The 27,706-nt window shown below is 33.0% G+C and overlaps 1 protein-coding gene across 5 annotated transcripts in view; it reads left to right on the plus strand.

Annotated features, from left to right (window-relative positions):
* Positions 1-1,078: 1,078 nt before the first annotated feature.
* Positions 1,079-27,706, plus strand: part of LOC116765699 (GATA-binding factor C-like) — a 57,977-nt gene continuing 31,349 nt past the window's right edge. Inside the window, exons 1-3 of one of the 5 annotated variants that reach the window (XM_032655281.2) lie at positions 1,079-1,357; positions 5,774-6,188; positions 20,928-21,461. In XM_032655281.2, the coding sequence (XP_032511172.1) occupies positions 5,936-6,188; positions 20,928-21,461 (787 nt within the window). In that variant the 5' untranslated portion in view covers positions 1,079-1,357; positions 5,774-5,935. Of the gene's footprint in view, positions 1,358-4,133; positions 4,223-5,773; positions 6,189-20,927; positions 21,462-27,706 lie in introns of those variants that run through there. The other 4 variants (XM_061522055.1, XM_032655280.2, XM_061522054.1 and 1 more) reach the window with 4 other exon arrangements.

The following is a 27,706-nucleotide window of genomic DNA, read 5'->3' on the forward strand; positions in this document are numbered from 1 at the left end:
AAATTATAAGTCCAGGTTTCCTCACGATGTTTTCCTTCACCGTCCGTCAGTGGTGTCTAAATAATTGTTGTTGTTATTTAGACAACAAATACATATTAGATTTTTAATATAAAAAAATTCGAAGTTAAATAAAATATGTATATAAGTCTGAAAAAATATTTCAATATAAAACCTTTTTTTTCAATGAACTCATTTACTTGAGATGTCTGTTTGAAATGTGTTACCCTCACCAACAAACGTGCCTTAACTATTTAGAATACCTTATAAGTAGGTACAGTTGTTAAGTTCCAAGGAAATTAAATTATATGTGCCTTATAAAATAAAGCGAGACAATCCGCGGACAAAGACTTGTATAATTTAATTTACAGTATTAAACAAATCTGTAATCATTAATATCAAATAATTTTAAAATGTAAAGAAATTAAAATGAAACACCATTTAAATAATTTTCTGTCGGTTTTTTGATAATTGTTTATAAGTTAACTAAATAATAACAATTAATTTATTAATTGAAACGAATAGTAGATATTGAAAAACATATAATCATAGTAGTTTTTTTAATTCAATAGAGATTTTATTTTTAATCATTTGTAGGAACATAATAAGAAAAATCTATTTGAAAGCAAATTGCATAACTGTGTATCTATTACAGTTTAAAAAAAATTTTATATATTAAAACCTAACCGGAACTATTGTACGTTACTTGTATAAAACCGTTTATTAATTTATAACGAAGTTAATATGATGGTTATTTTAAATAAAGTTATATTAATCTCAACAAGTAGGTATATCGTCAGGCGGCCGGTGACATTCATAACGCATTATATTTATAACCATTGTACTACCGCCATCCATCAAGAGCGGCGCGCGACTGACGCACACACCCGCCCAAAAAGAGAAAAGGAAAATTTTAAAAATGGAACACTCCCATCTGACGCCCTCTGGGCTGCCTGTGCACGAGCCCAGCCAATCGGATTCGGAGTTTAGACTCTATCATCGACTCTATATCACCGCCGAACTTGGCCGACGATATCCGAAGTGTGCCGAAGCCGTCCGACTCGGTGTTCACAACAAAAAGTCATAGGACTGGTTTAGTGTCGGGTCGCGTCCCAACGACGCCGCATCACGTGCGGGCGAGGCTTTGCTGCGCCTGCGCACTAAACACAACCAACAAACATTCAAACAGTATTTGTTATATTAGTGTTACATGTAATAATAATATAAAAATAAAAATGGACTCACAGACGGAATGGAGCGTATGATTACAGTGTGTTTTTTTATTTATACAATATTATATGTGATTGTTAGTGAAAGTGAACGATATTTTTGTGATAATAACTTTATCAGGACAATTCAGGTATATTATATTATATATATTTCACTTTACATACATTACATACATATAACCTTATGGAAAAATTTAAATATCTTTCATATAATTACAACATATATAGTGTCTATTGTTGCAATATGATAAAATTAAATAAATTTATCTCTCCTTACCTTTATTATAATTCATAATAATTAATTGTAAATAAAACAGCCGTTATATTTTTCTTATCACAAATAGTTATCCTCTATAACTTACTAACTTACACTATGTTGTATATAAAAAGAAATAAAAAATTATGAGAATCACACAAAATAATTAACATATATGAAAAATATTGATCATAGAACCTAAATATAAGAGAAATAATACTATTAGAGAATAGAATGAATGTAGAGTATGGTACATAGTAGCCGACGGTAGCGCAATGTAGAGACCAATTAATTAGAACTTTCACCGTATTAAAAATTATATATATATAAAAAGAATTTTACCAATAAATAGAATTAATATTGAATTCTTTAATTTGTTATATACATGAAATATTCATACATTTTATTTATTACAAATGTATACATATAAAAAATTTATACGGATATTCAAATCACAAAAATTTGTTCTTATTATCATAAATAGTTTGTTTGTGAATATTTTCAGTTTATTTTTTTTTTAATTTTCGAATATTATTTGTATATAAATTCTGTTGAAACATTCAGATATATTTTGTTTGTTTTTTTTTTTTAATTTTTACTCTGTATTCAAACAAAGTTAAGAGATGTTTATATCTATTAAATTCAGTTACATAAAAATTAATCTCTAATATGTGTTGTCTCTATGTTATTATTGATAAATTCTTTTATTAAATTGTTTTCAATTTAAATGCTTTATTGAGGATATTTTCAAATGAAATAAATGTCTTTAATAGAATAATATAATTGTTATTAATAAAATTATAATTATATCTTAAATTTATTATTTATATTTATTTATTTATTTATATATATTAAAATTATTTTTATTAATTTGTTCAGTATAATGCCATTCTTATTCATTCTTTAGATGTATCATAACTTTAGGAGGTATCGAGATACATCTTGTTTATATGTTTATTTGCTTTAATATTTATTGATATATATTAATGTATGTATTTAATTTTCGATATCCAATGCGGCTGTATGGATAAATACAATGGTAACAACAAATCAATGTCAATGTCAGTTTACTTGTTTTTTTTCGGACGCCACGATTGGCCGCCATGACAGTCCGCGTTCGAAATTTGAATGCCGCCTGAGATGCGCAAACGCTAGCATCGATTAGCCGATAAGCCTCCTGTATGTGTACGGCTGCTTCCGCCGGAGGTACATATATATGTGGATGATATCCTGTGATTTTACTTTTTCTATATCTAAGCTGGTCATCAAACAAATTTATGGAAAGTTCGGTTACTTCGGCTGTAAGACTATTTGACATTAGAGAAATATAAGGTTATATTAACTATTTATATATGTAGGTATATCTTATCATATTTTTAATTTAAAATTGCATTCAGAGATTTATTGAATTTAATAGAATAACAATAATTACAGAGTTAAACTTTAAAATATAAATATTCCTTCAAATTATTTCTGATTGTACTCAACCTAGGACCTCAAATTGACTGACAAGATTGTTCAGTCAGTATAATATTGAAGGGATTTTGTTTAATCGCCTTTGTCTCGACGTTTCAGTATTAAAATGCATTCTATTAAAGCTATAATCTTTTGTTTACTGAGACTTAAAATATTAATCTGATCCATCAACAGTTCATCGAAATTAGTTCGGATGAATAATTTAAACGTTCGACGTTCAAAGAGTATACAGAACAAAAAAAAATTGTTTTTTTTTTAAATAAATGACAGTTGATATTTCTGAATATTATTTGGAAACAAATTCTTAATTGGAGTGTAACTTATTAATTATTAATATGATATTAACATTTTAAGTTAGTTTTGACTTGCAGATATCAAATACCTTATATTGAGGCTCAAATAAGTTTCATATAAAATACTCATAAATATAAGAATTGCTTTTATTGATGACATTTTTGAAGTCAAGCAAATGTTTTTTTTTTTTATATAATTTTAATTATTACAGAATATCGTCCCGTTATTAGCAAGTGAAGTAATAAATCATATTAAATTGATATGTTATAATGGAATTGTTGTAATAATAACCTACATCTTATCTGATATCCGTTGATACGGCGTTCAGCAGTGATTTATATAAAATTGTTACGTAACATTCATACACACACACATCCACAGATATAGGTGTATACACATATATATTTGTATGTAAGCATGTGTGTGTTTATTTTTATATATACACGTTCGATCGGAATTGGTGAGTTTTCATGAACATGATCCTCCCAATTTTCCACTTAATTATTATCTATTGAGGTTTTTATATATATATTTTTTTGCATTTAACAAATATTTTTATATGAAAGTACATTCAGTTATAATGTCCAAACGTACAGTAAAGTAAATATTCTATAGTTTATTACATATTATAATCTACAATCTAAATGTATTTATGCATGTTTTGATTTACGACTGAATGGATGTTGCATATGCAGAACTAACATACATATAAAGTAAAAATAATGTATACGTATTTAAAATATTAAATTTATTAATTATTTATTTGGTTTTTTTTTCTTTATATTTATCTTATCAATACATTACTAGGAAATCGTATGAAATGGACGCAAATTGCGATAATATGATTTCTTTTTTTTTTATTATCAGACAAATGATTTTATTTTCAGTCTATTCTCAGATAGTGGGTTTGGTGGTTGTGATAAAATTTTAACTTTGACTACCGTTTATATATCAACATCCCATAGTTCTGGTGAGAATATCATATAATTTATACTATAAAGGACTTTTTTTTATAGTTATCTGCTAGAAAATATATAGTAATATTAAAAGTATATAAATATCAATTATAATGACTGATATAAGTCACAAATAAAGTATTTTTTATCAAACGATGTATCTATTAATAATTATATATAGAAATAAACACATAGGTATAAATAATTTATTTCTTTTAAATTGTTTGTGAGAGTGATATAATGAGTGTATATATCAGTGTACCTAATTGAATGCAATTTTATAGAAATAATATAATTTTTACTAATATTATATATTAATAAATAAAAGTAACATTGAAATCAATTATATAACATTTAGTTACTGTGTATAGAATCATGAGATTTTTCATAAAAAGAACGACTTAATGATGCCAACATAATAAAGAAAATTATAACACAATGTGTGTATATTTTTTTGAGTTTATAAAAAATGGCGGTTAACTACATATGCACATAAGAAGCACGCGTAATCTTTGCATGTGTTCAAAAATTTATAGGATAAAATTCGCACATTCCCTTGAGCGTTGATGTCATTACCCGGACTCCGTTTAGAAACAAAAACTATTTGTTCAAATTTATTCCTAACTGATATCAATTAATATTGCAAAGTCAACGTGCACATGTTTAGGTACCTAGAATTTTTTTTACATTTCGTTGCTATTTTTGTAAAATATATAGTATATTTAAATGTCCCGTTAAATTATTTATAAAATATAATTAACTTTGATTTATATTTAATGGCGTTATTGAATTGGACATTGAATCCGATAAGTGTAATCGGCGTTTTATTTCATTTTTTTTTCTTCGTATCTTATCTTAATACGAATTAATAGATGGGAGTAGCGTTTCGTTATTGCGCCAATAAATTTTATATAAGTATATATATTTATTATATGATAAAGTGCATCTATAAACTATTAGTTCGTTTGTTTCGTATAAATAGATATATATATTTTAAGTCATTAATTTATATCGTGGAGGTAAAAACTGAATTCATTATACGAAACAAATTCTTGGACGGTGTCCGTACAGTTGAATAAATATGTTATTTATTCGCGAGGCGTTTGTGTAGACGCCTCCTGTCGCGAGTTATTTCATAGAATGCGACACATATGTACGTACATCCACAATTATACATATCACGCGCCTCACAGGAATATCTGGTTATTTAAATAACAAAACGCGATTCGAGTCGCTGTAATCATTTGTCCTGTGACAATACTGAGATAATTCCAATCGTATTCTGGCAACAAATTGATATCTTCGGTGGGTTTAGTATTAATAAAAATCACGGCCCGGCTGGCCAACAACGCTTAATGCGCGGTTACGTTATCGCGGCCGTATCAAGTGTTTGCGGTATATCAGTTAATCAAATTGGGAGCGTATCGATATCACGGACGTCTTGATAGCGGACAATTTTTATCTTAATTGATTGTTTTTTTTTTTTTTTTTTATATCCACATAATACCGACTTATTATTTCCTTCCTTTGATGTTGCGAATGCTTAATCTTTTGTTTGTTCACAGATACGGGTGTGAATTCGGAGGCCGCGTGAACAGATCTGTCTATGATGACAACGCTGTGATACGAGGGTCATCGGGATACTGAGCTGATATAGTATTTTGGGGCGATTGACTGGAAATGCGGATAGGAGTGCGGACTTAAAGTGCGTGTGTTAAAAGCGATGCATGGTTTGTGAGATCGGGTCAGCGGTCATGGACATGAGCGGAGAGGGTGGCGGAGCGGGCGCAAGCGCGGGCGCGTTACAGCAGCGGTGGTACGATAGCCGCGTGAACGGCAGCCCTGCCGCTGGAGACGTCAGCTCCGAGACCAACGGCGACGGGTTCTTCCACTCGCCGCTGGAGGGCGGCCATCACAGCCGCGCCCGCTACTACCATCAACAAATGCATGCCCCTTATTCGTCGGCTGTCGGCTCACATGGTAAGTTGAAGAAATTAAGACGATGTAACTTCCTTTTTTATGTTGCTACATCGAAAAACTCACTGTTACATAGTATAAAGAAATTAAGATAAGCTGATGACTCTGTTCCAACGATATACAAAAACGTTTAAAGTTACTAAAGATCCGATTGCCGAATATAAATGTTTTAAAATAGTATTTCACAAAACCAAACTGTCAGTATTTAAAGCAAATTGCCGGCAGGATGGTAGCCAGCCGTCCGGCGAACCTTATCGCACATCAGACGATATCTCTCCAAAACTCCACAATTAATTCAACGGGTCCGAGCAGTCAAAATCACAATTCTGTGAGGTGACAGCTTAGGTAAACACGATCTAAAATGGTCTTCGACCCTAAAAGAAAAAAATACAACATCGTTTCATACTTATCGTTTTTGTCTTTTGAGGTTTAAATTTTATGGTCGCTATAAAGTTTTCCGTGGAGACAGGTGGCTCTTCTTTATAATTCAACTACACACCCAAAGGTGTACCGGAGCTAGTCCATAAGGTCGTCTTTAAGGGTTGCATTCGCGTGCGTCCTTATAATTTAAATTTATTAAGCGCTGTGTCGGTAGTGATGTGACATTTAAGAAACTGTGTCATTTCTCGGAATCGGAACTGGACATCGATTTTGTTGCGTTCAAAGCAGTAATGTCACATAGTTTATGTACCACGATGTGTACTCGTATAATTTTCAGCCTGTTTGTAAACTAAGTCTTATCGTGTTTTGTTCCAAGCGATGCCGCTCGATATTTCGGCTATATCTAAATTTGGTGAATTCATTTGTCGTCGGGCGTGTTACTCGATTGATGCTCTCATTTTATTGCTTCGTTAAATCGTACATATGAAAATCATTTCATAATATCATTTCGCGCTTACTTTGTTTATTTATAACCCCTTTGTCCTGTCGTTCTTTGCTTGGTTATAAAACATATTTTTAAGTTGGCTCAGGTGTGAATAAACCCGCTACGATGACAACACAGATCGTTTTTACTTTACGTTTTACGACCGGGCGCATTTCACCCTCAATCGGCCACCGCATAATTGTATTAAGTTTATTTGTTTAATAAACTGCCGTGTTTTATTTTTATTTCTCATCTCACCGGCTCCTTAATATCGCGTTTAATCGCCTGAGATATTTTCTTTCTCCCTCATTCGATATGTCTCACGTGGATTTATATGTTAAGTAACATTTTGTCACTTAACATAATGATGTTCGAACTCAACGCACGACATACATATATCTATTAAGATAAGAAGCTCGTACGTGATTAGACGACCTTTGATAAAACCTGTGTAAATGTATTACATTCAATTATATTTTTTAATGATGATTTATCAGTACCATTTTATTATACATGTTTAATTAAAATTCAGCTTTTTTTGTTGATAAAGCTTTTACTATTATAAAGTTTAAGTATAATATGATTAGTAAAGGATATTTTTAATATATAAGCTTGCGAGTCTTCGTGACATAAAATGTCTTTCTGATTGTGAAGTGTTTCTCTTAAGTAACACGATACAGGTCAGTTTTGACGTTCGTTCGATAATTTATAGTTTGTTGTGAGGATTGATTCACGACGACGCTGGTGACGTCACGAGATGCACGTGATACAGGGTGTTCACGGAAATTTGAGATATACATTTTGTAACATGGAAATATATCTCCCAGCGCATAGATTAGGATAGGGTTTGGGATACTGAGAATATATGTGATAATATCTTAAATAGTTAATTGATAAGAAATATTTGGAATATAATCGTTTCAATTAAACAGCTTCGAAATTATTATTTGATTTGTATCAAGAATGAAGTATAACATACAGCTCAAGATCTGTATATTGAAATAATATTCACACCGTTACATTATGTTTTTGGTATGAGATATCTCGTGTAAAGTTATCAGCATATGGCAATAATGGCAAGTAATTATATAGGTAATGGCAACATTTAGGTACTTAATATAAAAAATATTCTCTCACAATAGGACAATACAATATTTACAATACTAAAATTTTAATATACTGCTTTCAAATATAGATAATGGTAACTAAAATCTTAAGTGACTTTATAGATTAATTTTCAAATATTTTTTTAAGGTATAATGAATACATTAGACACTTAGCAATAATATACGTTTATGTATTATAAAACTGCGAGTGTGTTCGTGTCTGTTTTTCAATCTCAGGACCCGACGAAATTCAGGATTTTGTTAGTCACAATGTAAAAAACGAACTCAAATTTTTCATCAGAGAATGCAATTAGCTCATAGTTAAAGATGCGGACGAAGCTGGGCTTAAGCTCTAGCCTCATAAAATAAAAAGCCATGAATTTGATGAGTTCACATTCAATGTCCGTCCATCTGCCAACTGGTCGGACATCTTTGTCTTTTTACTCTCAGTCCCTTAACAGGCTAGATTTTTTCAATTACCCCGTCTGGACAAGTAAATGAATATGAAAGTGTCGCCCTCATCACTACACCAATTAAATTGACCGGGCGTTTCTTTCGCTCAGAGATCTACAGACACTACATATTGTATTTATAGTACCATTCTTTACTCAACCCGTTCCTATAGTACGTTTGCAGGAATTATTATTATAATGACAGGATTTAACTATTCATTAACCGGTCGTCATTTTATTTTGTAATTTAACAATGGGTGGCGCAAAAAAATCTGTGCGTGCATTTGCCTAATGCGCTATATGTCATGTCATGTGTGTATGTATGTGTGTGTGTGTGTGTCGGTGTTTATGTGTGTCTTTGTAAAAGTGCGTGTGTGCGTGAGACGCGACCAACAGATTGGCGCAATTAGTAGCGCGGGGCGTGGCCTGCGCCTGCGCAACGACATCTCCTCCTCGCACACATATACACAGACACACACAAACACAAACAAACACACGAGTAATTATACCAGAAAATAATGATGGCATTAAACATTAAATCTTATCCCCTTTCCCGACACATCAACCGGTGACCACATTTGCAAAAACGCTAAATAAATAATCTTACGCTGCTGTGATTTTGACTTTATATTTTAAATGACTTATTTTTAACTCAACAATCACCATTATTATTCAACAATTTTTGTATGTAGCCTTAGCCTCAGCCTTTTGAAATAATAACCTAGCACAATGTTTATGACAATATTTAAAAAGTCAAGTTTCACATAATTTAAATTCAATGAACATGTTCATTTATAACAAGAAACACTCAGAATTTGTTCATAAACATATCTGTGTGCTGCCATGTGTACCACAACGATGAGCCCGGAGTCGCTCACGAATGGAATATTGCCGGTAACTTTCCAGACGGGAGTCGCTACGAATTTTAACCAATCTGTGTGCATCGAACCTACTCATATTTATGATATCCTAGTACTTTAAAATAACAGACAAAAATCCTATCCTAATCCTGGTACTTTAAAATAATAGACAAAAGTCCTAAATAAATCGTAATATATTTTAAAACAATCTTTAAATCATTATTTAAATGTTTACTTATATGGGAAGATTAGTTTCTCGCAGTTGAGGCTTTGCAGGCATATGTTATTTATCTTTTCAGACTGGAGTCAGTCTTTATGAGTTTTTAACAAGTAACAATGCTTGACATCGACTGTACTATGTTTATGATGCCCTGGTACTATAAATTTCTGTAGTTTTCGCTCTCAGTCAGTCGATACTAAAAAAACTAAATTCGACTAGCATCATATTAAAAATCTTGAACAATCTAAGAAAATAATTAATATGACAATACCTTTTTGCTTTCAGATATTGTTTAAAAAACAAACAAACTGAAAATTAAAGATGAAATAATAGGAAATATAATTTTCGTTATTCATTTGCCATCATAATGCAAAGGGTAGATTTGTCATATATAAAGCATCTTTAAATGTATGTAAATATTGAGTCACTTGGTCGGGATGTCACTTATTCAACCATCTTACTTTGAAAGGACCTTAAAAACAAATAGTTTAGACAAAGTACGAACCAATCGATATTAATATTAATGCTTACCTGTCTATTGCATTAACCGACCTCCTTGCTTGGTTATAATTTTTTTTAATTTCAGAATGTTAATTAAAAATGTAATCTTTCTATTCTATAGTAGATATACGAATAAATTTGAGTTTCTGTTTTTGGTGTTTAAGTAAGTTTTACTCAATGTATTTAGATATTATGTTCACAGTAGACGATCAGAAAAACATTTTTTTAATTTTATCCAATATCTAGTTTGTCTTGACTTTCACTGGCACGTAGCTTAGTACCTTGAGTTATTTATGGAATTCCATTGATTTTTATAAAAATAAAAAATTTAATAACTATTCTACGCAGATAAATTCGGAGCCATAGTAACTTGTAATACATTTAAATATACGAATTAAGAACCAATTTCTGTTTTTTTCGATGAGCTTAAGTAGTAATAATGGCATCTTAAATATTAATAAATATAATATTGTTGTTTTATTGATATCACAGCCGTTGCGGGTAGTATTCGTAGTGTAGGTTGCATGACCGACGATGACGTGGTATTAAACTAGTTTCGTCTGTATTGTAAAGGCTTAGTAGGTTAAAATTAGAAAAATCGATCGAACAACAATGTAGTTGAACGTTGGGTTAATTTTTATAGCCTTCCAAAGAAATGTGCACACTGACTACACTTAATAATAGACATTATCGATACTAATGTTATGTTTTTAATTAAACTGCAATGACATTAATTATACATTAAATAAAACGTAATTATATTAATTCTTTTTATATTAAAATTTTTATAAACACATTGGCTGTATAATATAAACTATTCATTAAACGGATCTGCAAAGAAAAAAAAAACTACATCTGACTAGTAATGTCGGCGCTGTGCGGGTCGATGCTATTGCCCTCAGATCAATATCGCGACTAAGCACGGGACGAGTTGACCTAATTAGTAAACTTTTTACTATTTTCAACTAAGTTTTATAGTATCATCGCATGGGTGATGTAAAATCTTTAGATTCTTATCGTTAAAACTTATATCTTTAAAAAGTAACGAAAGATTAAAGAAATACATATATATAAAATTTAAAATATTTTCCCTCTGAATTACTTGATATGCTTTTAAATATGATTAAAATGTTATTACGATCTCTTTAAAAAAATGTTCAAAGGCATACATACATTGACCCTTACAAATATAAAATTTCATTTCGTTTTATGTACACGTCCGCTCATCTTATTAAAAGCTAATTAACGAACTTGCTGACGTCATCACAATAATGTTACATACAATGGTTAGAACTCCCCAGTTATTTTTTTTTTATATAATCGGTCTTTATTGAGTTGGAATAAAAACGGCTTGTCCCGCTCTAGTGCACAACAGTCGCCGGTAATGTATTTATTTTGCCTCCATGCCTTCCACGTGATTAGCTATGATTGATTGTATCCAAATATTGATTCTATTTATTATAATCAAATGACACGTTATTATTGTAGATAAGCTGAAAGCAGTAGGAATAGAAAGTGGGATAATGGGTTGCTATATACGAATGCGAATGTAATATGAATGTTTCATATGTTACGTTTATTTTTATTAAGGCAACCGGTTAAGTTTTTGTAAGAAGATTGATGGTTTTGTTTACATTGGCATTTGAGGGTTTGAAGCAATTTGGATATGGTCCATGTTTCCGGTCGATTGGTACGATGAAGGTGATGCGGCGAGAGCTTGATGGATGAAGGTAGCGGAGTCATGTGATACCAACGACGAAAACTGAGTCCGATCAGACAAAAATAAACACCGTTCAAGTTCATATAGAGCGAGACACTGATTTTGGTACAACTGAATGCGATTGGAATGTATTAGGTTTTGTGATTGTTCCTGTATAATAGCACAGATTAAACATTTTTGTAATGTTACGATTTCGTATTAGTCACTGAAAGGTCATCGTAAACATACTCGATATAACATTGTGTAGGAAATAAGACGTGTCATTCAAATCCATTAATTACAGTTAAATTAATTGAAAGATGATTATGTATCAGCGGTAAATAACTACATCGATGACGTCTCTTTGTAAGTAAACGTTTTACTTACATATATTTTCCATACTAATGTCTTGTTATTCATAAAAAAACTGCTGTAACAGGGTCCGCGTGTACATTTTAAATTTATAACTTAAACACCTGGAATTGTAGCGAAATAGTGGAATTTTAAACATTCCTCATGTTCTGTACGTCTAACGCCTCGAAATCACCTCAGCGATTTATGTGTTCATAACGCCATATTTTCTAGGTTAAAACATTTAGGGCGCAGGGCGTCGCAGGTTGTGCCGCTGGAAGGCTATTTTCGCAGCACATTACGAGGATGAATGATTTCCTGCGAGCCAAGATTTATAAGGCGTTGGTTTCTGTTGACTTTCAGACCCCATGTACGTTTGTCACAGGCTGTTACTAGACAATGCTTCTATTCATAGCTTCATGTTAAAAGTATCTGTATTCGTCCTTTTCGATATGATCCAACGACGTTTATCATGTTAAAATATAAAACGATGTACCTTATATTTTTTAATAGTTAAAATATATATTAATATTGCTACGGTATTAAGTATATATTCTTTAACAGAAATCTTATGTTATAAACGTATCTTTTATAACATTTTGAACCAACAGGGAATTCAAAAGTGTATTATCGTAAAACGAGTTCTCGCAAAATAGCTATCATCAAAATAACTTCGGGTGCATTTTACATCGCTGCTAACTTTAAGTTTGTTTTGTGTCCGGGATGTAATGCTATATACAAAGGTTTATTCAGGCCCAGGGCTAAACACTTCATCGCGATCTATAAATTTCTATTCCATATATTATGTTTGTAACGTATCAATTTAATTTAATGTCAACATTATCTCAGCGTGACACTAGACTTTTTATTCGCCACAATCAACGCGTCACCTATTTACTAACTCATTGTATGTTTATCTATTCCTTTATCTTAACGAAGTGTTCTTTTTTCAATTTCATTTCATTAAGTCCATTAAATTTTTGGATTAAAATTAATATTATATCGTAATCTTGATATTATCATTTAAACAAGCATAACAAAATTGTTTTTTTCTTTTTCTTAATATAACATGTAAAAAATAAATCTTTTAATACTGAGCTCTGAAAGTAAAGCAGCTTTTAAACTATAATGATAAACTCCACTACGAGCAATTAATTTATATTAACACCGTCTAAGGTTATACGTCATAAACATAGATAAAGGCATTAAAAATCCATAACAATAATATTTTTTGTCTGTGAGCACTAGAATAAATATTTTTAAATGAATATTTTAATGAAATTATAAACCTAATAAATTAAAAATACACTAATGATTGAACATAATACAACCAGAATAGTTACTTGTATTTCTAGTAGCATTGATCACGTCCGAGTGACGTTCGCCACGATCTGTCACCATGTGGCAACACTGATAGTAAATAATTTATAGACCGGCCATTAGTGATTTCAAGTGACACTTTACATTTTAACAGTATTTGATACACATACAACCTTAATTAACATTCGATGAAGTTGATAAAGTCGTTGCTTTGTTTATATAGAAATAAATAATACACACGATATTTTAGAATAATTATTAATTATTATAATTTTTGCGTGTTTTAAAAATTTGCAAGGTTTAAGTGACGAGACGTTTTTTGTAATGAAGTTCAAAATTAATATCGATTGGTAAGTTAAGTAAATAAAATATTTTGTTTTAAATCAAACAAGTTTAAATTTACATATTTTATTTTATATGTTTGTCAAACGTTAAAAAAGTTAATAAAAGTCGACGCGGACAGTACCAGTGTATATCAAATTACAATAAGTGGGAGCATTTTAATAAGGTAGAATTAAAATCAAACATTAAGTCACCGAGGTCAAGAGTAGTCGAAGCTCACTAGACTGGCTTAAGTAGATACCGGATTAAGTTATAGTTGACGTACCGACAAGTAAGACACCGTACACAGACACGTACTCATTATAACACGTCATTATTAATACGTTATTATGGAGAAAAACACTCGCAAAGTAACAAGTTAAACTACTTAACTATATACGTAACGGTAAACGTAAGAATTCACGCAAACCGAAAGTTAATTCACAGGCTACTCCAACCAAACTACAATAAATATGTAGCAGGCGTGTGCTCCTTTTGTAATGGTTATCAAATAGTCATTCCAGCTAAACATAATATATTTTAATGCATTTGTTTTATTAATGCAATAGTAAACGTGTTGTCATTCCGTCCCTGAGTTAACTCGTATTTTTCTCTCGATACCGTAATACTGTAGTCACGAGCGGTTATGTAAGCGGCTGCCGACGCCGTCATTATAGACATTATTATTGGAACACCATCTCGCTGGCCATTGTCAAGATTGTGGGGTCAGAGGGACCTCTGGGTCTGTGAACCACCACCGGCCGTACATAATTTCGCTATACGTATAACCCAATAAATCGCATCGTAAAACAATTTACCTGATTCAACGTTGGAACAGAAGAGCTTAGATCACGTTTAATGGCACATCGTGAGCGTACAGTTATTAATTATTGCAATGATTACAGCGACTCATATTCTGCTCATGTCGTGCCTATTCTATAGCTGCTGTACGAATACATCAGATGTCTATTGTCATAATTCATATGCTATGACTTGGATTGCCTAGTTACGGCCGCGTCGACTTGTTTGTACGCAATCATAATAACTGAATGAAATAAAGCTGGCAACATTCGGACTTAACAGATTATGTAATATAGTTATGCTTATTATAAACCAAATATTTTAATAACTGGTTAGTTATAATCATGAATAGAACCAGTGAGTATTAACGTCAATAATTGATGTAATAAAAATTATATAACGTTCTGATTCATGTTGAATGCGAAATAAATTAGCACGTAACGGAAGTTGAAGTTTTGCGAAGGAAATTAATATAGAAGATAATCGTGTCCGTAGTACGAGTATGTATCAAGAGTGTAGTGTATTGGAAACTTCCTAGGTTGCGCGTACGCCGCCGGCATAGCAAAGAGTCGGTGTGTTTGATCATGTGAATCACAACTGTACCATGACATATCTGAGGCTGCGGTCGCGCTCCCCATTAGATGTTTTTACGGATCCATGAGCTCCTTCTAAAGTTCTGCCGCCGAAATTTGTACTGTCAAAAGTATTCTGTCACGAACCCACAGTTGGATCCACTTGTGGATTGAGCTGTAAACTCGGACACGAATCCTATATCATATATATATTTTTAACTTATCAATAGTTCACACTTGCTACCACAATATCGTTTATCACTCAAAAAAAAAACCGTTTCACCATGAAAATTCTGTGAAAAATTACCTATGTTGAAATAATAAATTAATTTTATAATTGTCTCTCCAAATGATCACCTATAAACGTATAAAAAATATTTACCATAAGAAAGCAGTTTGGCTGAACTGTAAAATGTCCCCGAATTCCAATTGAAAAAAACAGTAGAGCTTCCTTCCTTACTCGGAAACGAAAGAGGACGATTGATAGGCCTTCGAACAATGAAATTTATTAAAATGCAATAACAATAAAAATCGTGTCCGGACATTAGTAATGTTAAATTATTCTCCAAACGCCACTTAATGAGAAGTGATGGGTTCGTAAGAAAATAAAAATACAATGCACCCACCCCAGGTTCCAAAGCGCATTTTGTATGCAGATAGCGTGCACTTAAAATTACATGACCTGTATGCGTGAAAAGTTGCTGTGTTGTTGAAATTAAGAAGAAATCTATACTTTTGAGACGTAAATCTATAAAATTTATGGTCTACTTTCTGTTTTGTATTGTCGAAATACAAAGCTTTTTACCAAATTATAGTTATACGAGTATATGCATGATATACCTAATATAAATATCGTTTCGATACAAATTAACTATAGCAAACTCAGCATATGTCTAATGTTAGTGAGTGCGACGTCGTCTATTAGAAACCAGTTTTGCCGCCAATTCACAAAACAATCGTCCCGGACGCTGGTCGTCGGACGGTCGATGTTTTAACCTTTTCACAATTCGTCTTTATTAACAGCCACGCGTTTGGTGTACACCATCTTTATGGCATCGATACCGGGCTATAAATCACTGTGAGACACCCACGACGTCTCAACTATTCGGCATAATCCGTACGGCTTAACGGCTCCTGACGCTTTTCGAATGGTATTGACGTTCAGGTTATAGTATACGACAGCGATAACCCGAGCCAATAATAATAACAATACTATCAAAACAAGAAACTGTCTCATTCTATATAAATTATTATCGAACTAATGGCAACGTGTTATTAGTTTTGATAGTATTAATTAAAAGTTCTCAGTGAATTCGGTAAGCTGATTTTGGGTTGGCAAAATTGTACCCGGATATTAAGCGGGTTGTGTATCGATCGGCGCGAGGCTCCAGCGAACGTTCTTCCGCTCTCCGTCACTAGTTGTTATTCCCGACGTCGCCTGTCACACGCCACGGCAGCCAACCGTAATAATAAGAATGTTAATATAAATGTATTATAATCCAATCAGAATGTAAAGTGAGGTGACCGCCCGCGACTATATTTTACAATTCGGGACGCGGCTTCAGTGCTCGTAAAACATTTTTTGGTTATACTTATACAACGCTAACGAGAATTATAAGGTTATTTTGTTTTGTATGGACCCATAATTGTTACATAATGTAAATGATAACAATGTCCTTTGTTTTGTGACTTAAGTCACGAGTAACAATTTAAGTTAAAGCGATCGCAATACTACCTATGTAGATTAAATTTTAATTTTAATTTAAATAGTAATTTACTTTTATTCAGTATTAATACATCTATCAATAACGTCCTTCCGAAATATCTGAGCAAATAAAACTAGGTTATTATGTGTTAAAATGAAGCACATAGATATAACAATATTCATTAATTTATGTTAATATGTATAGATAGTGTCATATTTCGTCACTGTTCATATTGAAACTGACTTTATAATCCAACGGAAACTTTAATTCGACTTAAATAAAGTTTTGAAATTAAATTATGCAATTACATTTTACATTTACACCGAATTAATATGAATGATCGGTAATGTGAATTTATAATAAAAAGAAGAAAATATATTCGTATATTATTTTATTCATATATAAAAAATTATTCATTATTCGTCGTATACATATTTTAAAGGTTACAAGAACTTATAAATTGATGTATAGAAAATTGTCAAATTATTTTTCTGTACCGACATTAAAAATGTATTCGGTATTGTTGATCGAATTGATTTTTTTTGTATAAATTCGATCCTAGCGAGTCCGCGGACATCTTAGTAGGCAACTGAAATACAACGATCAATAAATTAAAATTAATTCGGCGTGCGAACGGCGAGATCCGATACGAGATACTGACGCCTACATTTATCATTCGCTAACACGTCGGACATTTCACAGGGGACGTGTGCCAGGGGACTGTGACACTTATACCATTGAAATAAAGACCAAGTGGAAGATGATAGAGTGCTCGATGATCCGCTGGAACAAAGGATAAACAATTCTAGAGACAACAAATGGAAGGGATAACTTAGCATGCGTGCTAGTTAGGCTGGTTACACACGCGCCGACACGCACTCATAACGCATTCAAGGGTCGCGTCCCGCAAACGGTCAGACTCAGCGACGCTAGCCACATGGCCTTGACGCTCGCTGGGATGTTTCTCACGAAGTCATCTCCGTCTTTATGTGACAGTTCCACTTGCTCTCCGATAAAGATGTTTTATTTTTGGAAGCCGCGTCCGTAACAAACATGTCCCATCCGACAGTGTTTGTACCACCTCCGTATGTAAATTTACGAAGAATAAAATGTTTAACACTTAAAGATATTTAAGTTATGATGTTTCGGGATCAACGCTAGGATTATCACGCTTTAATATATATATTTATTTCATAATATATAAAATGTATGTGAAATTATGACAAGAGAATAGCGTGCTGAAAATAATATCGTGCATATCAAACCTATGTACAAACAAGTTAACAGCTTAGGAGAAGGCAAAAAGTGAGCTAATTTTGTAAAAAGGGAGGTAGTCCCCTATCCCGCCGCACCCGAAGTTATTAATATTATGTATATTTTTAATTGAAATACATTTCATATGTGTATAAACATTATAAAATGAGTCTCATATGCAGATAGCTTAAATAATTTGCTTTATGATTTATTGAGGCCACCACCAAATAAATAAATTTAATAAAAATATTATACAAATTAGCCCATATAACTGGTTTACATACAAAATGTGATACTGTTCTTGAAACTTAATATATATATATATGTATATGTCGGAGGTTATTTATACATATTTATGTAAAGCATTAATTCCAAAAATTAAGTTAATGATGGAGGGGTGTCTTAAAAAACCGTTACAGTATAAACTTACAATTCCAAAAGTTCCACAGCCCTGCGGCGTGATAACATCTAGAGCTGCATCTGCCGTGGGGGGTTGGGGTTCAATTCCGTTTTGCCGGCTGTGAGAACCCGCCATGATTGGTTTATGATTTGATTCTTTATTTACATCCAACTATTTATATAAAGCGGTTTGCTTTCTAAACAATGAAACGATACGTTCATCATACTAAAATCATTTTCAACGCTTATATTTTGAAAGCTTTATCACACATACGTATTAATTAAAAAAGTATATAACATTATGTTGGTAAATAAAACTTATTTATGTACCATTCCATTTTTAATACATTTAAAATCGCCTACAAAAATTACAAACAATACAGACATTTAATGAATATGAATCATCTCTACCATGTTATTTGGAAATGTTTTTGTCGTTCGTTTTTAGTATTACATTTTCATATAGTTTTGCTGATTTTTGATATCATAGTAGAAGTGGTAGGGTACTGTGGCTAGATGTTGAGATAACTGGAATTATGCAAACGTTATCGGCTCACCATCGTCAGTCTGTCCCTGTATTGTAAACGAGGGGACAATGTCAAAACACTATGTATTCACGGCTAATGTGACGCACTAATTATTATTGCACTATTTAAGTTTTACATTATTTTTGATGACCTCAAAAACAGGGACCTTCTTAATACAGCTGTATGTATATTAGTTTATTATTTCTATCACGTTTGCTTTTATATGTCATCACATACACATGACACATGCAAAAACTTATACTAACTTCGGTGCTGTTTGTATAAATTGTGTGAGGATGATAATATAACTGAGTTATTCAAAGAGGTTTCTTGTGAATAATACTTTCTTTTGTGTTTTTAACACAATTTGTATATCAAAGCGAATGTGTTTGGATAATAGCGAGGTGACATTGCATAATGTAAATACGGAAACTAATTAATATTTCGACGAGCTACACGGTTCACTTTTTCGTACGGGTGCTCTTTGATAAGCATCTCTGATATCTCCACTATCACCACCTGGATCTGATGCGGGCAGCATTCAATGGATTAGATCTTAAATCTATGCCATTAAGGATTACATTGCCTCATCCTCTTCAGAGGTAAAGCACCGCATGCATTAGTCAGCCTTTGTGATTGGTATATTAATTTATTTGTCTATGTATTAAAATAAAATCTTTTATGAAAAGTATATTCCGATAAAATTTTAAACCCACAATTAAAACAGCACGATTTTAAGATGTCAAACATTGATAATTCAATACAGCAAGCAACATTGTAAAACTACCGAATGTCGATATAACATAATAAAATATAGGTCTGTGAAACGTTGTGCGGGTAATTGTTAGTTGTTACCCGCAGTGCGCGACGGGGATGTCCCAACATTGTTACCCTGCTTACTGACCCCGCGATGTTCCCCTAACATACCCGCCAATCCTCAACCAGCCTTTACAATTATCATGGCGCCCTTGCGATCATGTACATATGTTTGCTTTCACTTTTATAAATAAATTATAATTGTATATCTAATGGAATAGGGTGCGACTATTAAGCGTTTTCGGGTGGCTCTGAATTAAGTAAATAATATACACATATATGATCTCAACCTTTGAGGATTTATAGGCACTATATAATACTATATAATAATTAAGGTCCAGCTGTGTACTACGTAAAACTTGCTCTTAAATATCTAATGAGTTATTCACTAATTAAAAATGTTTTAAATTTACTTATTACGAATGCATTTAAAACAAATGATTGTTGTGTACACAGTATTTAATTAACTCTATTTCCAAGTGGCCCACTAGTTTAATTGGCGGTTGTTGTGACATGACTTTTGTAATTTTGGAAAAGCCCGGCCTTTTGTTCTCGGACGCAGCCAGCGAGACTGGTATAGAATAATAGCCGTTATTTGTTTATCAAATATACATTAAAGCTTGAAATATACATGGTCATGTTAATTTAGTGAATAGAGATGTCGTGTGAAAGAGTTGTTGAATCCAAATAATATTAATTTAGGTATCACGGGCTCGTCGGGACGCCTTCGAACCGCCGACCCTAATGACGCTAGTTTGGACAATGACTGTGCAATCGGATCATTATTGTCTTTTTGGAATATTGTTTGAGAAATAAAAACATACTTAATATTTCATTTTTATATTTGAATATATTACAATATTTTATACAGTAAAGTCAGCTTAGCTTTTTCTGTAAATAATAATGTAATAATTGATTTTTCTTACATTTGTCATAATCTGTGTTTTGATTTAATTTTTTTACCATGTGCAGGTCGAACGCTAAGCGGGAGTAGCAGTCAGGTCTGCAGGCCGCACTTCCATACGCCGTTGCATCCATGGCTTGATTCCAAAGCCCTCGGCAGCGGTGCTTGGGGCGGGGGCTTCCAACAGGATGCGCCCGCCGATAAGCCCCTGTCCCCTGCACAGCATCCTCATCCTCATCCCCTCTTTTCCTTCCCTCCCACACCCCCAAAAGACTCCACCCCAGATTCCGTGGCAGCTGCGGCGTTAGGGCAACAAGATTATCAAGCAGCTGTAGCGCACGCCACGGCGATGAGCGTCGCGTTCATGCAGCAGCAACAGGAGCTTCCTCTATGCGGAGACGTGAAGCCCATGATGGGCGCGCCGCCTTCGAAGCAACGCGAAGGTGCGCAGCCGGACTCGTGTCCCCAGGAGAGTCAGCCCTCTGGGGAATACAACGCTCAGTACAACGCCGCCGCCGGCGACTACTACAACTATCAAGGGAAGGGTTATAGCGGGCAGCAACAGAGTAAGCCCCGGCCTAACAAGACTCGAACTAGCGCCGGTGAGTCGCGGATGGTACTCCATCGTACTGCACTGCCCTCGCTCGCACTACACTCACGACCGACGCTTATCCTATCACATCTCTGGAAGGTTTTGAATATTATAAGGAAATGCGTGGAATTACCTACTGTTGGCTTACAATAGAATTTTATTTTATCAAAAGTGAGATTGCTCTATCTAACAACTTCGATACAATTATAACTAGATCTTTGGTGAATGGTCACTGTACAGGTGTTTTAGTCACAAGGTTGAAACAACAGATAAATTAGAACAATAACGGACTTATTATATCGGCAATTATTTTCATCCAAACTATTTGATATCAGATATAAATTTTCAAAACACGCCGTAGTAATCAGTGAAATCAAAAACCATTGTGGCGGTCACTATCGTTGTGTAATTTAAAATAACAGTTGCGTCTCTTTTCGAATGTCGATTTGATATTAAATTGTAAAATTTTTTATATATATTGAGATGTGATCTGATGAGGTCGGTTGCACTGGGGTTGGTTCACGAATTTGTACGTCATACGTATAGCTTACTAACAGCAAACGGTGATGGTTACTAACAGTTATCATACTAACATTTATATGCAGAGAAACATTCAAACTAGCTTTCAATCTATTGGATATTGTCAAACAAAATTAACTAATACTTTATCCTCCAAATAATATATTCAAATCGTACTAACTTGAATGGTTTCTGATGTGAATTATGTTCTTATTAAATATCGTGTCGCTTAAAATAAGCTATGGAGATAAAACTAACAGAGATTTTTATTATTTTCGGTATGATTACGGAAGATATACGGTATATTACCTGGAAATATAATTCTAAAAGATGGTTTTGTCGTATATAAAGAGAAGTATATATATTTTTTAATTACTACCCGATATCAGCATACAAAACTATTTCTCTAAGCTCAAGCAGTTTATTATCTAATTGCCGAGCTATTGTTTTTACTTGAGCAACAGCTTTCTATTAAATTTTAAAAGACAATCACCGGGGTTATGAAACAGTTGACTTTAAATTAAAACATAAAAGAACTTATCAGCGGATCAGGCTCATGTCTTAATTAATTCCACGTAGGAGACTGCAGAGTAAAGTGTATAGAATCACAAAGAAAAATTATCACAGTTAAGCTGAAAGCAGAATCATCATAGTTGAGCTTAGCACCTCATAATACTAAACATGTTTTAATATGTCGCTTAAAAACATCGATTACATTATGATATAAATAGTTTTGAAGCAAACAATAAAGTTTTCTAACAACAATCACATAACAAATTAAAATTTAGATCCGCGTAATATTGTTCTAGTGACCTTAGTAGCTAATGCGACCATTGTTACCCCAACAATTGGACTTCGCAATACAACATACATCATGACGAATACATCATATCACCGAATTACCCAACAGTAATTGTATTACCTTCTTTTTATTTTATACATAATTACAACTCTCAGCTAAGCACCGACAATAGAAGGGAACAAGAAGTTTATTGTCTCCCATTACTTAAAAGTTAAAGCATTACATGCAAATGCTAAGATTCAATTTAGAGCAGCTATTATTCAATATTTTGTGAAACTTAACAAGCTCCGCTCCGATCTCACGGGCATGAATCTAATCTAGTAATGGTTTTCTCAGAGATAATTACAAGATGGCGTGATAATTTTGTAGCAAAAAGTTGAAATGTGTTGTCAATACTTCTTTGATAATGGCGTTATCGGCGGAAGTGTTGCTTATTAATGAAAATGTCATACAGTTATATAAGAACGACAAGTGCTGAGATTATATTACAGTTCATGTTATTCAAATGAGATTGAATCTTGTTCAGTCTATTTTAACGCCGGTTTTAGAATAATTAAAACTTCATTCTATTTTTAAACTGTCAGCAATTAGTGTTTGTTAGGAGAATTATAATTTTTATTTATTGAAGATAAGTTTTCTGATCGTTACTTAGATGAAATATTGTTTCTAAATAGTATTCCTTTTTACGGATAACAGCAAGTTAAACTAATTCGATGATTTGCCCAAAATTTTATTTATGAACTAAAATAGAATTTACTAAAACTTTTAATGATTTTTAAAAAGTTATTCTGATGATAGTTATAATAATATGCTTTAAGTTTTTATGCAAAATTCACTCGAATTATTTCCGTATGAACCTAAACCGGTTTAATGAAAACTTGTTTCATTAAAATAAACATTGCAATCAGAATAATTGGATTTAAATAAAGATTATGTCATGAATAATTTTAATAATAACAAAAAAGGGTTTTTGTTTACGCACAAGCCATTTTTAATGTATATTTTCAGTTTCAATTGCTTTTATATTGTATTTTAACCGTTAAGATATTTCATACAAAAAACATATTATATTTATATGCAATTTGCAATAAAATAGTAGTGAGAAATTTTAACTTTGAAATAAAATAAAGAGTCGGTTAAGAATAAAAAAAAATATCTATTTTTTACGTCTTCAAGTTCCATTTTCAAATATTGGAACGGGTTTAAAAAAATGATCGAGGTTCAGTTATATCCAGATTTACAATAAGTTTAATCTCGATATATTCTATTAATTATAAAATACGTTGAAGCCGACCTCTAACACCGGGTTCAAGGAAAACGTATGCGAAAGCCTCGTTCGATATTCAGCAGGATGTCTGATCGCTAACAAGGCCAGCTAACATTTAACAATCAATACTTACTAATAAACAGGAATTTGTTTAATACACCGTGAAATTATATTATGAGGTCATTAAATATTCTAATGTGATATGTGACGTGTGACATCTCAGATACAAAAAAGGAGGCCGCATTATGATGAGGTACATTTTTTTTTTTTTATGACATTGTAATTATAATTATGTAAAGCTTTCCTCCTACGCATATAAAGTTTGTTCTGATGTGTAAACCGAGTATTATATTGAGGTAGATTTTTTTATTAAACAAACACGCTTTCAAACTATTGCATTAACATAAATTACGTCTATTTTATTTAAATATGATATAATTATATTTGAATATTGAGTATTAATATATTTAATCTTTTATCGAACACTAATAATAAATGTATTGATAGAGTCGATAAACATAATTATTCTGACATTACAAGAGCAAGTACTGAGTTAAGGGACATTAAAATTGCGCATAAATCGCAACTACAGAATGAATACTATAACTGTTAAGGCGCAAACGTTTCTTGCCCGGATGTCGGCTGTTTCATTGTTGGGATGACCTCGGTATAGCAAACGGTTTTAAGAAGAAATTACATACCATATACATTATTATTAAATTTCTACGTGTTCTGATGAGAGTTTAATTGAGATCCTACATATCCAGTAATCGATTGTGTGCTCGAATTGTAAATGTCCATTATATTTAATTATTGAACTGGCAACATTTTGGAACTGAATCAAGACGTCGTTCTGAGCACGTTTTTGTTTCTATATAATTAATGTAAATATTATAATGCATATCATAACAGGAACGGTGATACACCAAAGTAAACAATGGGTAACTTCTAAATTGTTTCTTTGTACTTTCTAAAACAATAACGGTACGTTCACTTAAATGGCATTTAATTTAAACTACAATTCCAGTGTTTCAACAATAATTCAAATGCAACGTATCTCAAAATAAGCTGCAGTGCGACAGTTTAGTTCTTAATGCACAGAATTATGGATTATATTCGTCTGAATTTTTCACAAACTATAACATCTACAACATAGTTTCTATGCAACTCACGTAGTATTGCTGCAACGAAGATGTTTCGCGGAAAGTTGCGCAACCAATTAGTGGAGTCATACATTTCATAAAAAGATAATGTTGGATTACCAAATCTTTGCATATAATTATAGTCTCTATGACCTGGATTTAAATGCGAGAATAGTATGAATAAATTGAGCATGTTTTTCAGTGGTGCGACTGTACGCCACGGACCGCCGACTTAGAGGAATGAAGCCGGGACGGTTCTCTTAGTGTGTTATTATTTTTATTGAATGCAATTCTTTTATGCTAGAATTGTGCTGTAATTTTAATCTGCATAATGAGATTTCAATGTTCGTATGATTGATTATTGAATCGTTTAAGACGCTTTTTGTTCTTTGTCTTTGCTAAGACATGATTTAATGTGTAATTATAGGATGAAGAAGCGTTTCAGTTTTTAGTCGTGTAATTCAGATACAAGACCTAGTTCTCTATTTTGTAATTAAAACATTTTCGTGCGATCTGTATTAAGTCTGATTATTTCCGATGTTACATTTAGATTCATTTCATTTACCACATGCATTCATATTAAGTCACGAAACCTCGTAGATAATAAATTTCACGTTTAATTAAATGTTTTGATAGCCCGTAAGAGTACAAAGAGGTCCGCTATAAAGGTGTTTGGAAACCTCAACTAATGAATATTTTGTGTTAAATATACTAACAATATATCAGCCAACAATATAGTGGTCTTGTCACGGTCGCTGGTTCAAACTGTGGGATACAATTGCAACATACGAAATTTGCATATGACTTCGACGGAAATTCAGTGATTAATTCACAATAAAACAACCAAGAGAATCAACGTTATGTGTTCACGCCAGTCGTCAGTTTTATATACTTTATTTCATTCATAAAAGTGTGTACATAGTATATTTGTTTCAGTAATTTACTAAGTTAAGTACGTAGAAAAAAAATACCCCGCCGGCCACGATCGTCTTATTACAGCGTCATATCAAAGATGTGTAATTATACGGGGTTCGATGCAACTGCTCATTGTGCGGCGTCACAAGTAATTATCTGGCAGTATGATAATAAGCAACGCAAATATGATCGCCGCCTCGTACTGGCGTCTGATATGAGATATGACTTCATTCCAACCAATAACACTGTCATTCGTTGCAAATGGAAAGAAAAATCAACGATTATTTATTTGTTTCTGTTTTCTAACACGAAATGAGACAATGAGCTTTTGCCCCCGATAGGATTTCTTATTAACGTTCAGACATATAATTATTAAGAAATAATAACATACTCCGTGGCGTAACAAAGAATAATTTTTAAGCAATAATTTAATGGTTTGTATGCAAAATAGCCGCACCGTTACGTGTTGATGGGCCGATGCGCTGAGAGAGCGCGTCACGGTACACGGGAGCAAATTAGTCCTTCATTTAAATTACATTATCCAGCGCCGTATTGGCGTCATAGTCGGCTATGTTTCAGTTTTTACTTAACGATTTATATAACACTAACGGACTGTCTACGTTTGATTCGTACGCACCGCTAATTCCCAAGTGGCTGCTTCTAGCGAGTATCAATCCGGGAAACTCAATTATTTCCCTGTGAGCGGGCCGTGTGAAAAGTTTGCGAGCTCTCATCGTGGACGGGGCCGCGACCGGGAACGAGTGCTCGCTGGAGACTCTTGAAATATAAAAACCGCCCACTCGGCTACGTAAATATGGCAGATGAAAATCTTTTATCGCGGTCACGTACTACAGCCGTGTCACGACCGCACGTCACTCTGGGCTATAAAGAACGCGCCGCATTCTAATTTTGAACGAACACTGGAATTTTTCGCTCAAGTTGTGCAGTTTAGGATAGGTTTATCTCTAGCTGGACGGGCACCGTTACGTGCGCACTAAATGGTATCTTTATTCGAAGTCAGCGTCACGTCCAGTCAACCAGCGGCGAACGTAAGATCATTCGATAGTCCCAGCAACCAGAGAAGTGAAGCAATACCTCTCACGGTGTGAACCAGTCCATGCTAAAGTTACGAGCGCATGAGATTAAGCGATTTCAATGTTGTCGATTAATAAACTGGCATCTAAATAAAACATGTGATTTCGGTCCAGGTGGAAGTATATTTTATCTCGCCGCCCGCGGCTTACACTTTCACAAAAGCTTTATCAATAGAGATATTAGTATTGATGTAAGTATCATCCGTGTCCACGTTAGAGACATTCACATAAAACTCCAAGATACTTGTAATATCCTGTTATTTTAACGTAATTATCGTTATTGGTGTTTATTTATTAGAAACCTCGGAACAAATTACAGGCTTTATCGGCTCACAAAAAATAAAGGGTTAGCCCAAAAAGTGAGTTGTCGGTTCGATCGCAATAAGTTTTCGATAAAGTTCGGGCGATTTAATTGCCGGTTGTGATCTGGTTTTACATAAAAAAGATAAATGGCTGTACTGCCTCAAGCCGGGGTAACATTTGGTGTTCTTTCGACATATTTTTTCTATCGGATCC

The sequence above is a fragment of the Danaus plexippus genome, chromosome 11, assembly GCF_018135715.1.
Source record: "Danaus plexippus chromosome 11, MEX_DaPlex, whole genome shotgun sequence".
Classification (NCBI taxonomy): Eukaryota; Metazoa; Arthropoda; class Insecta; order Lepidoptera; family Nymphalidae; genus Danaus; species Danaus plexippus.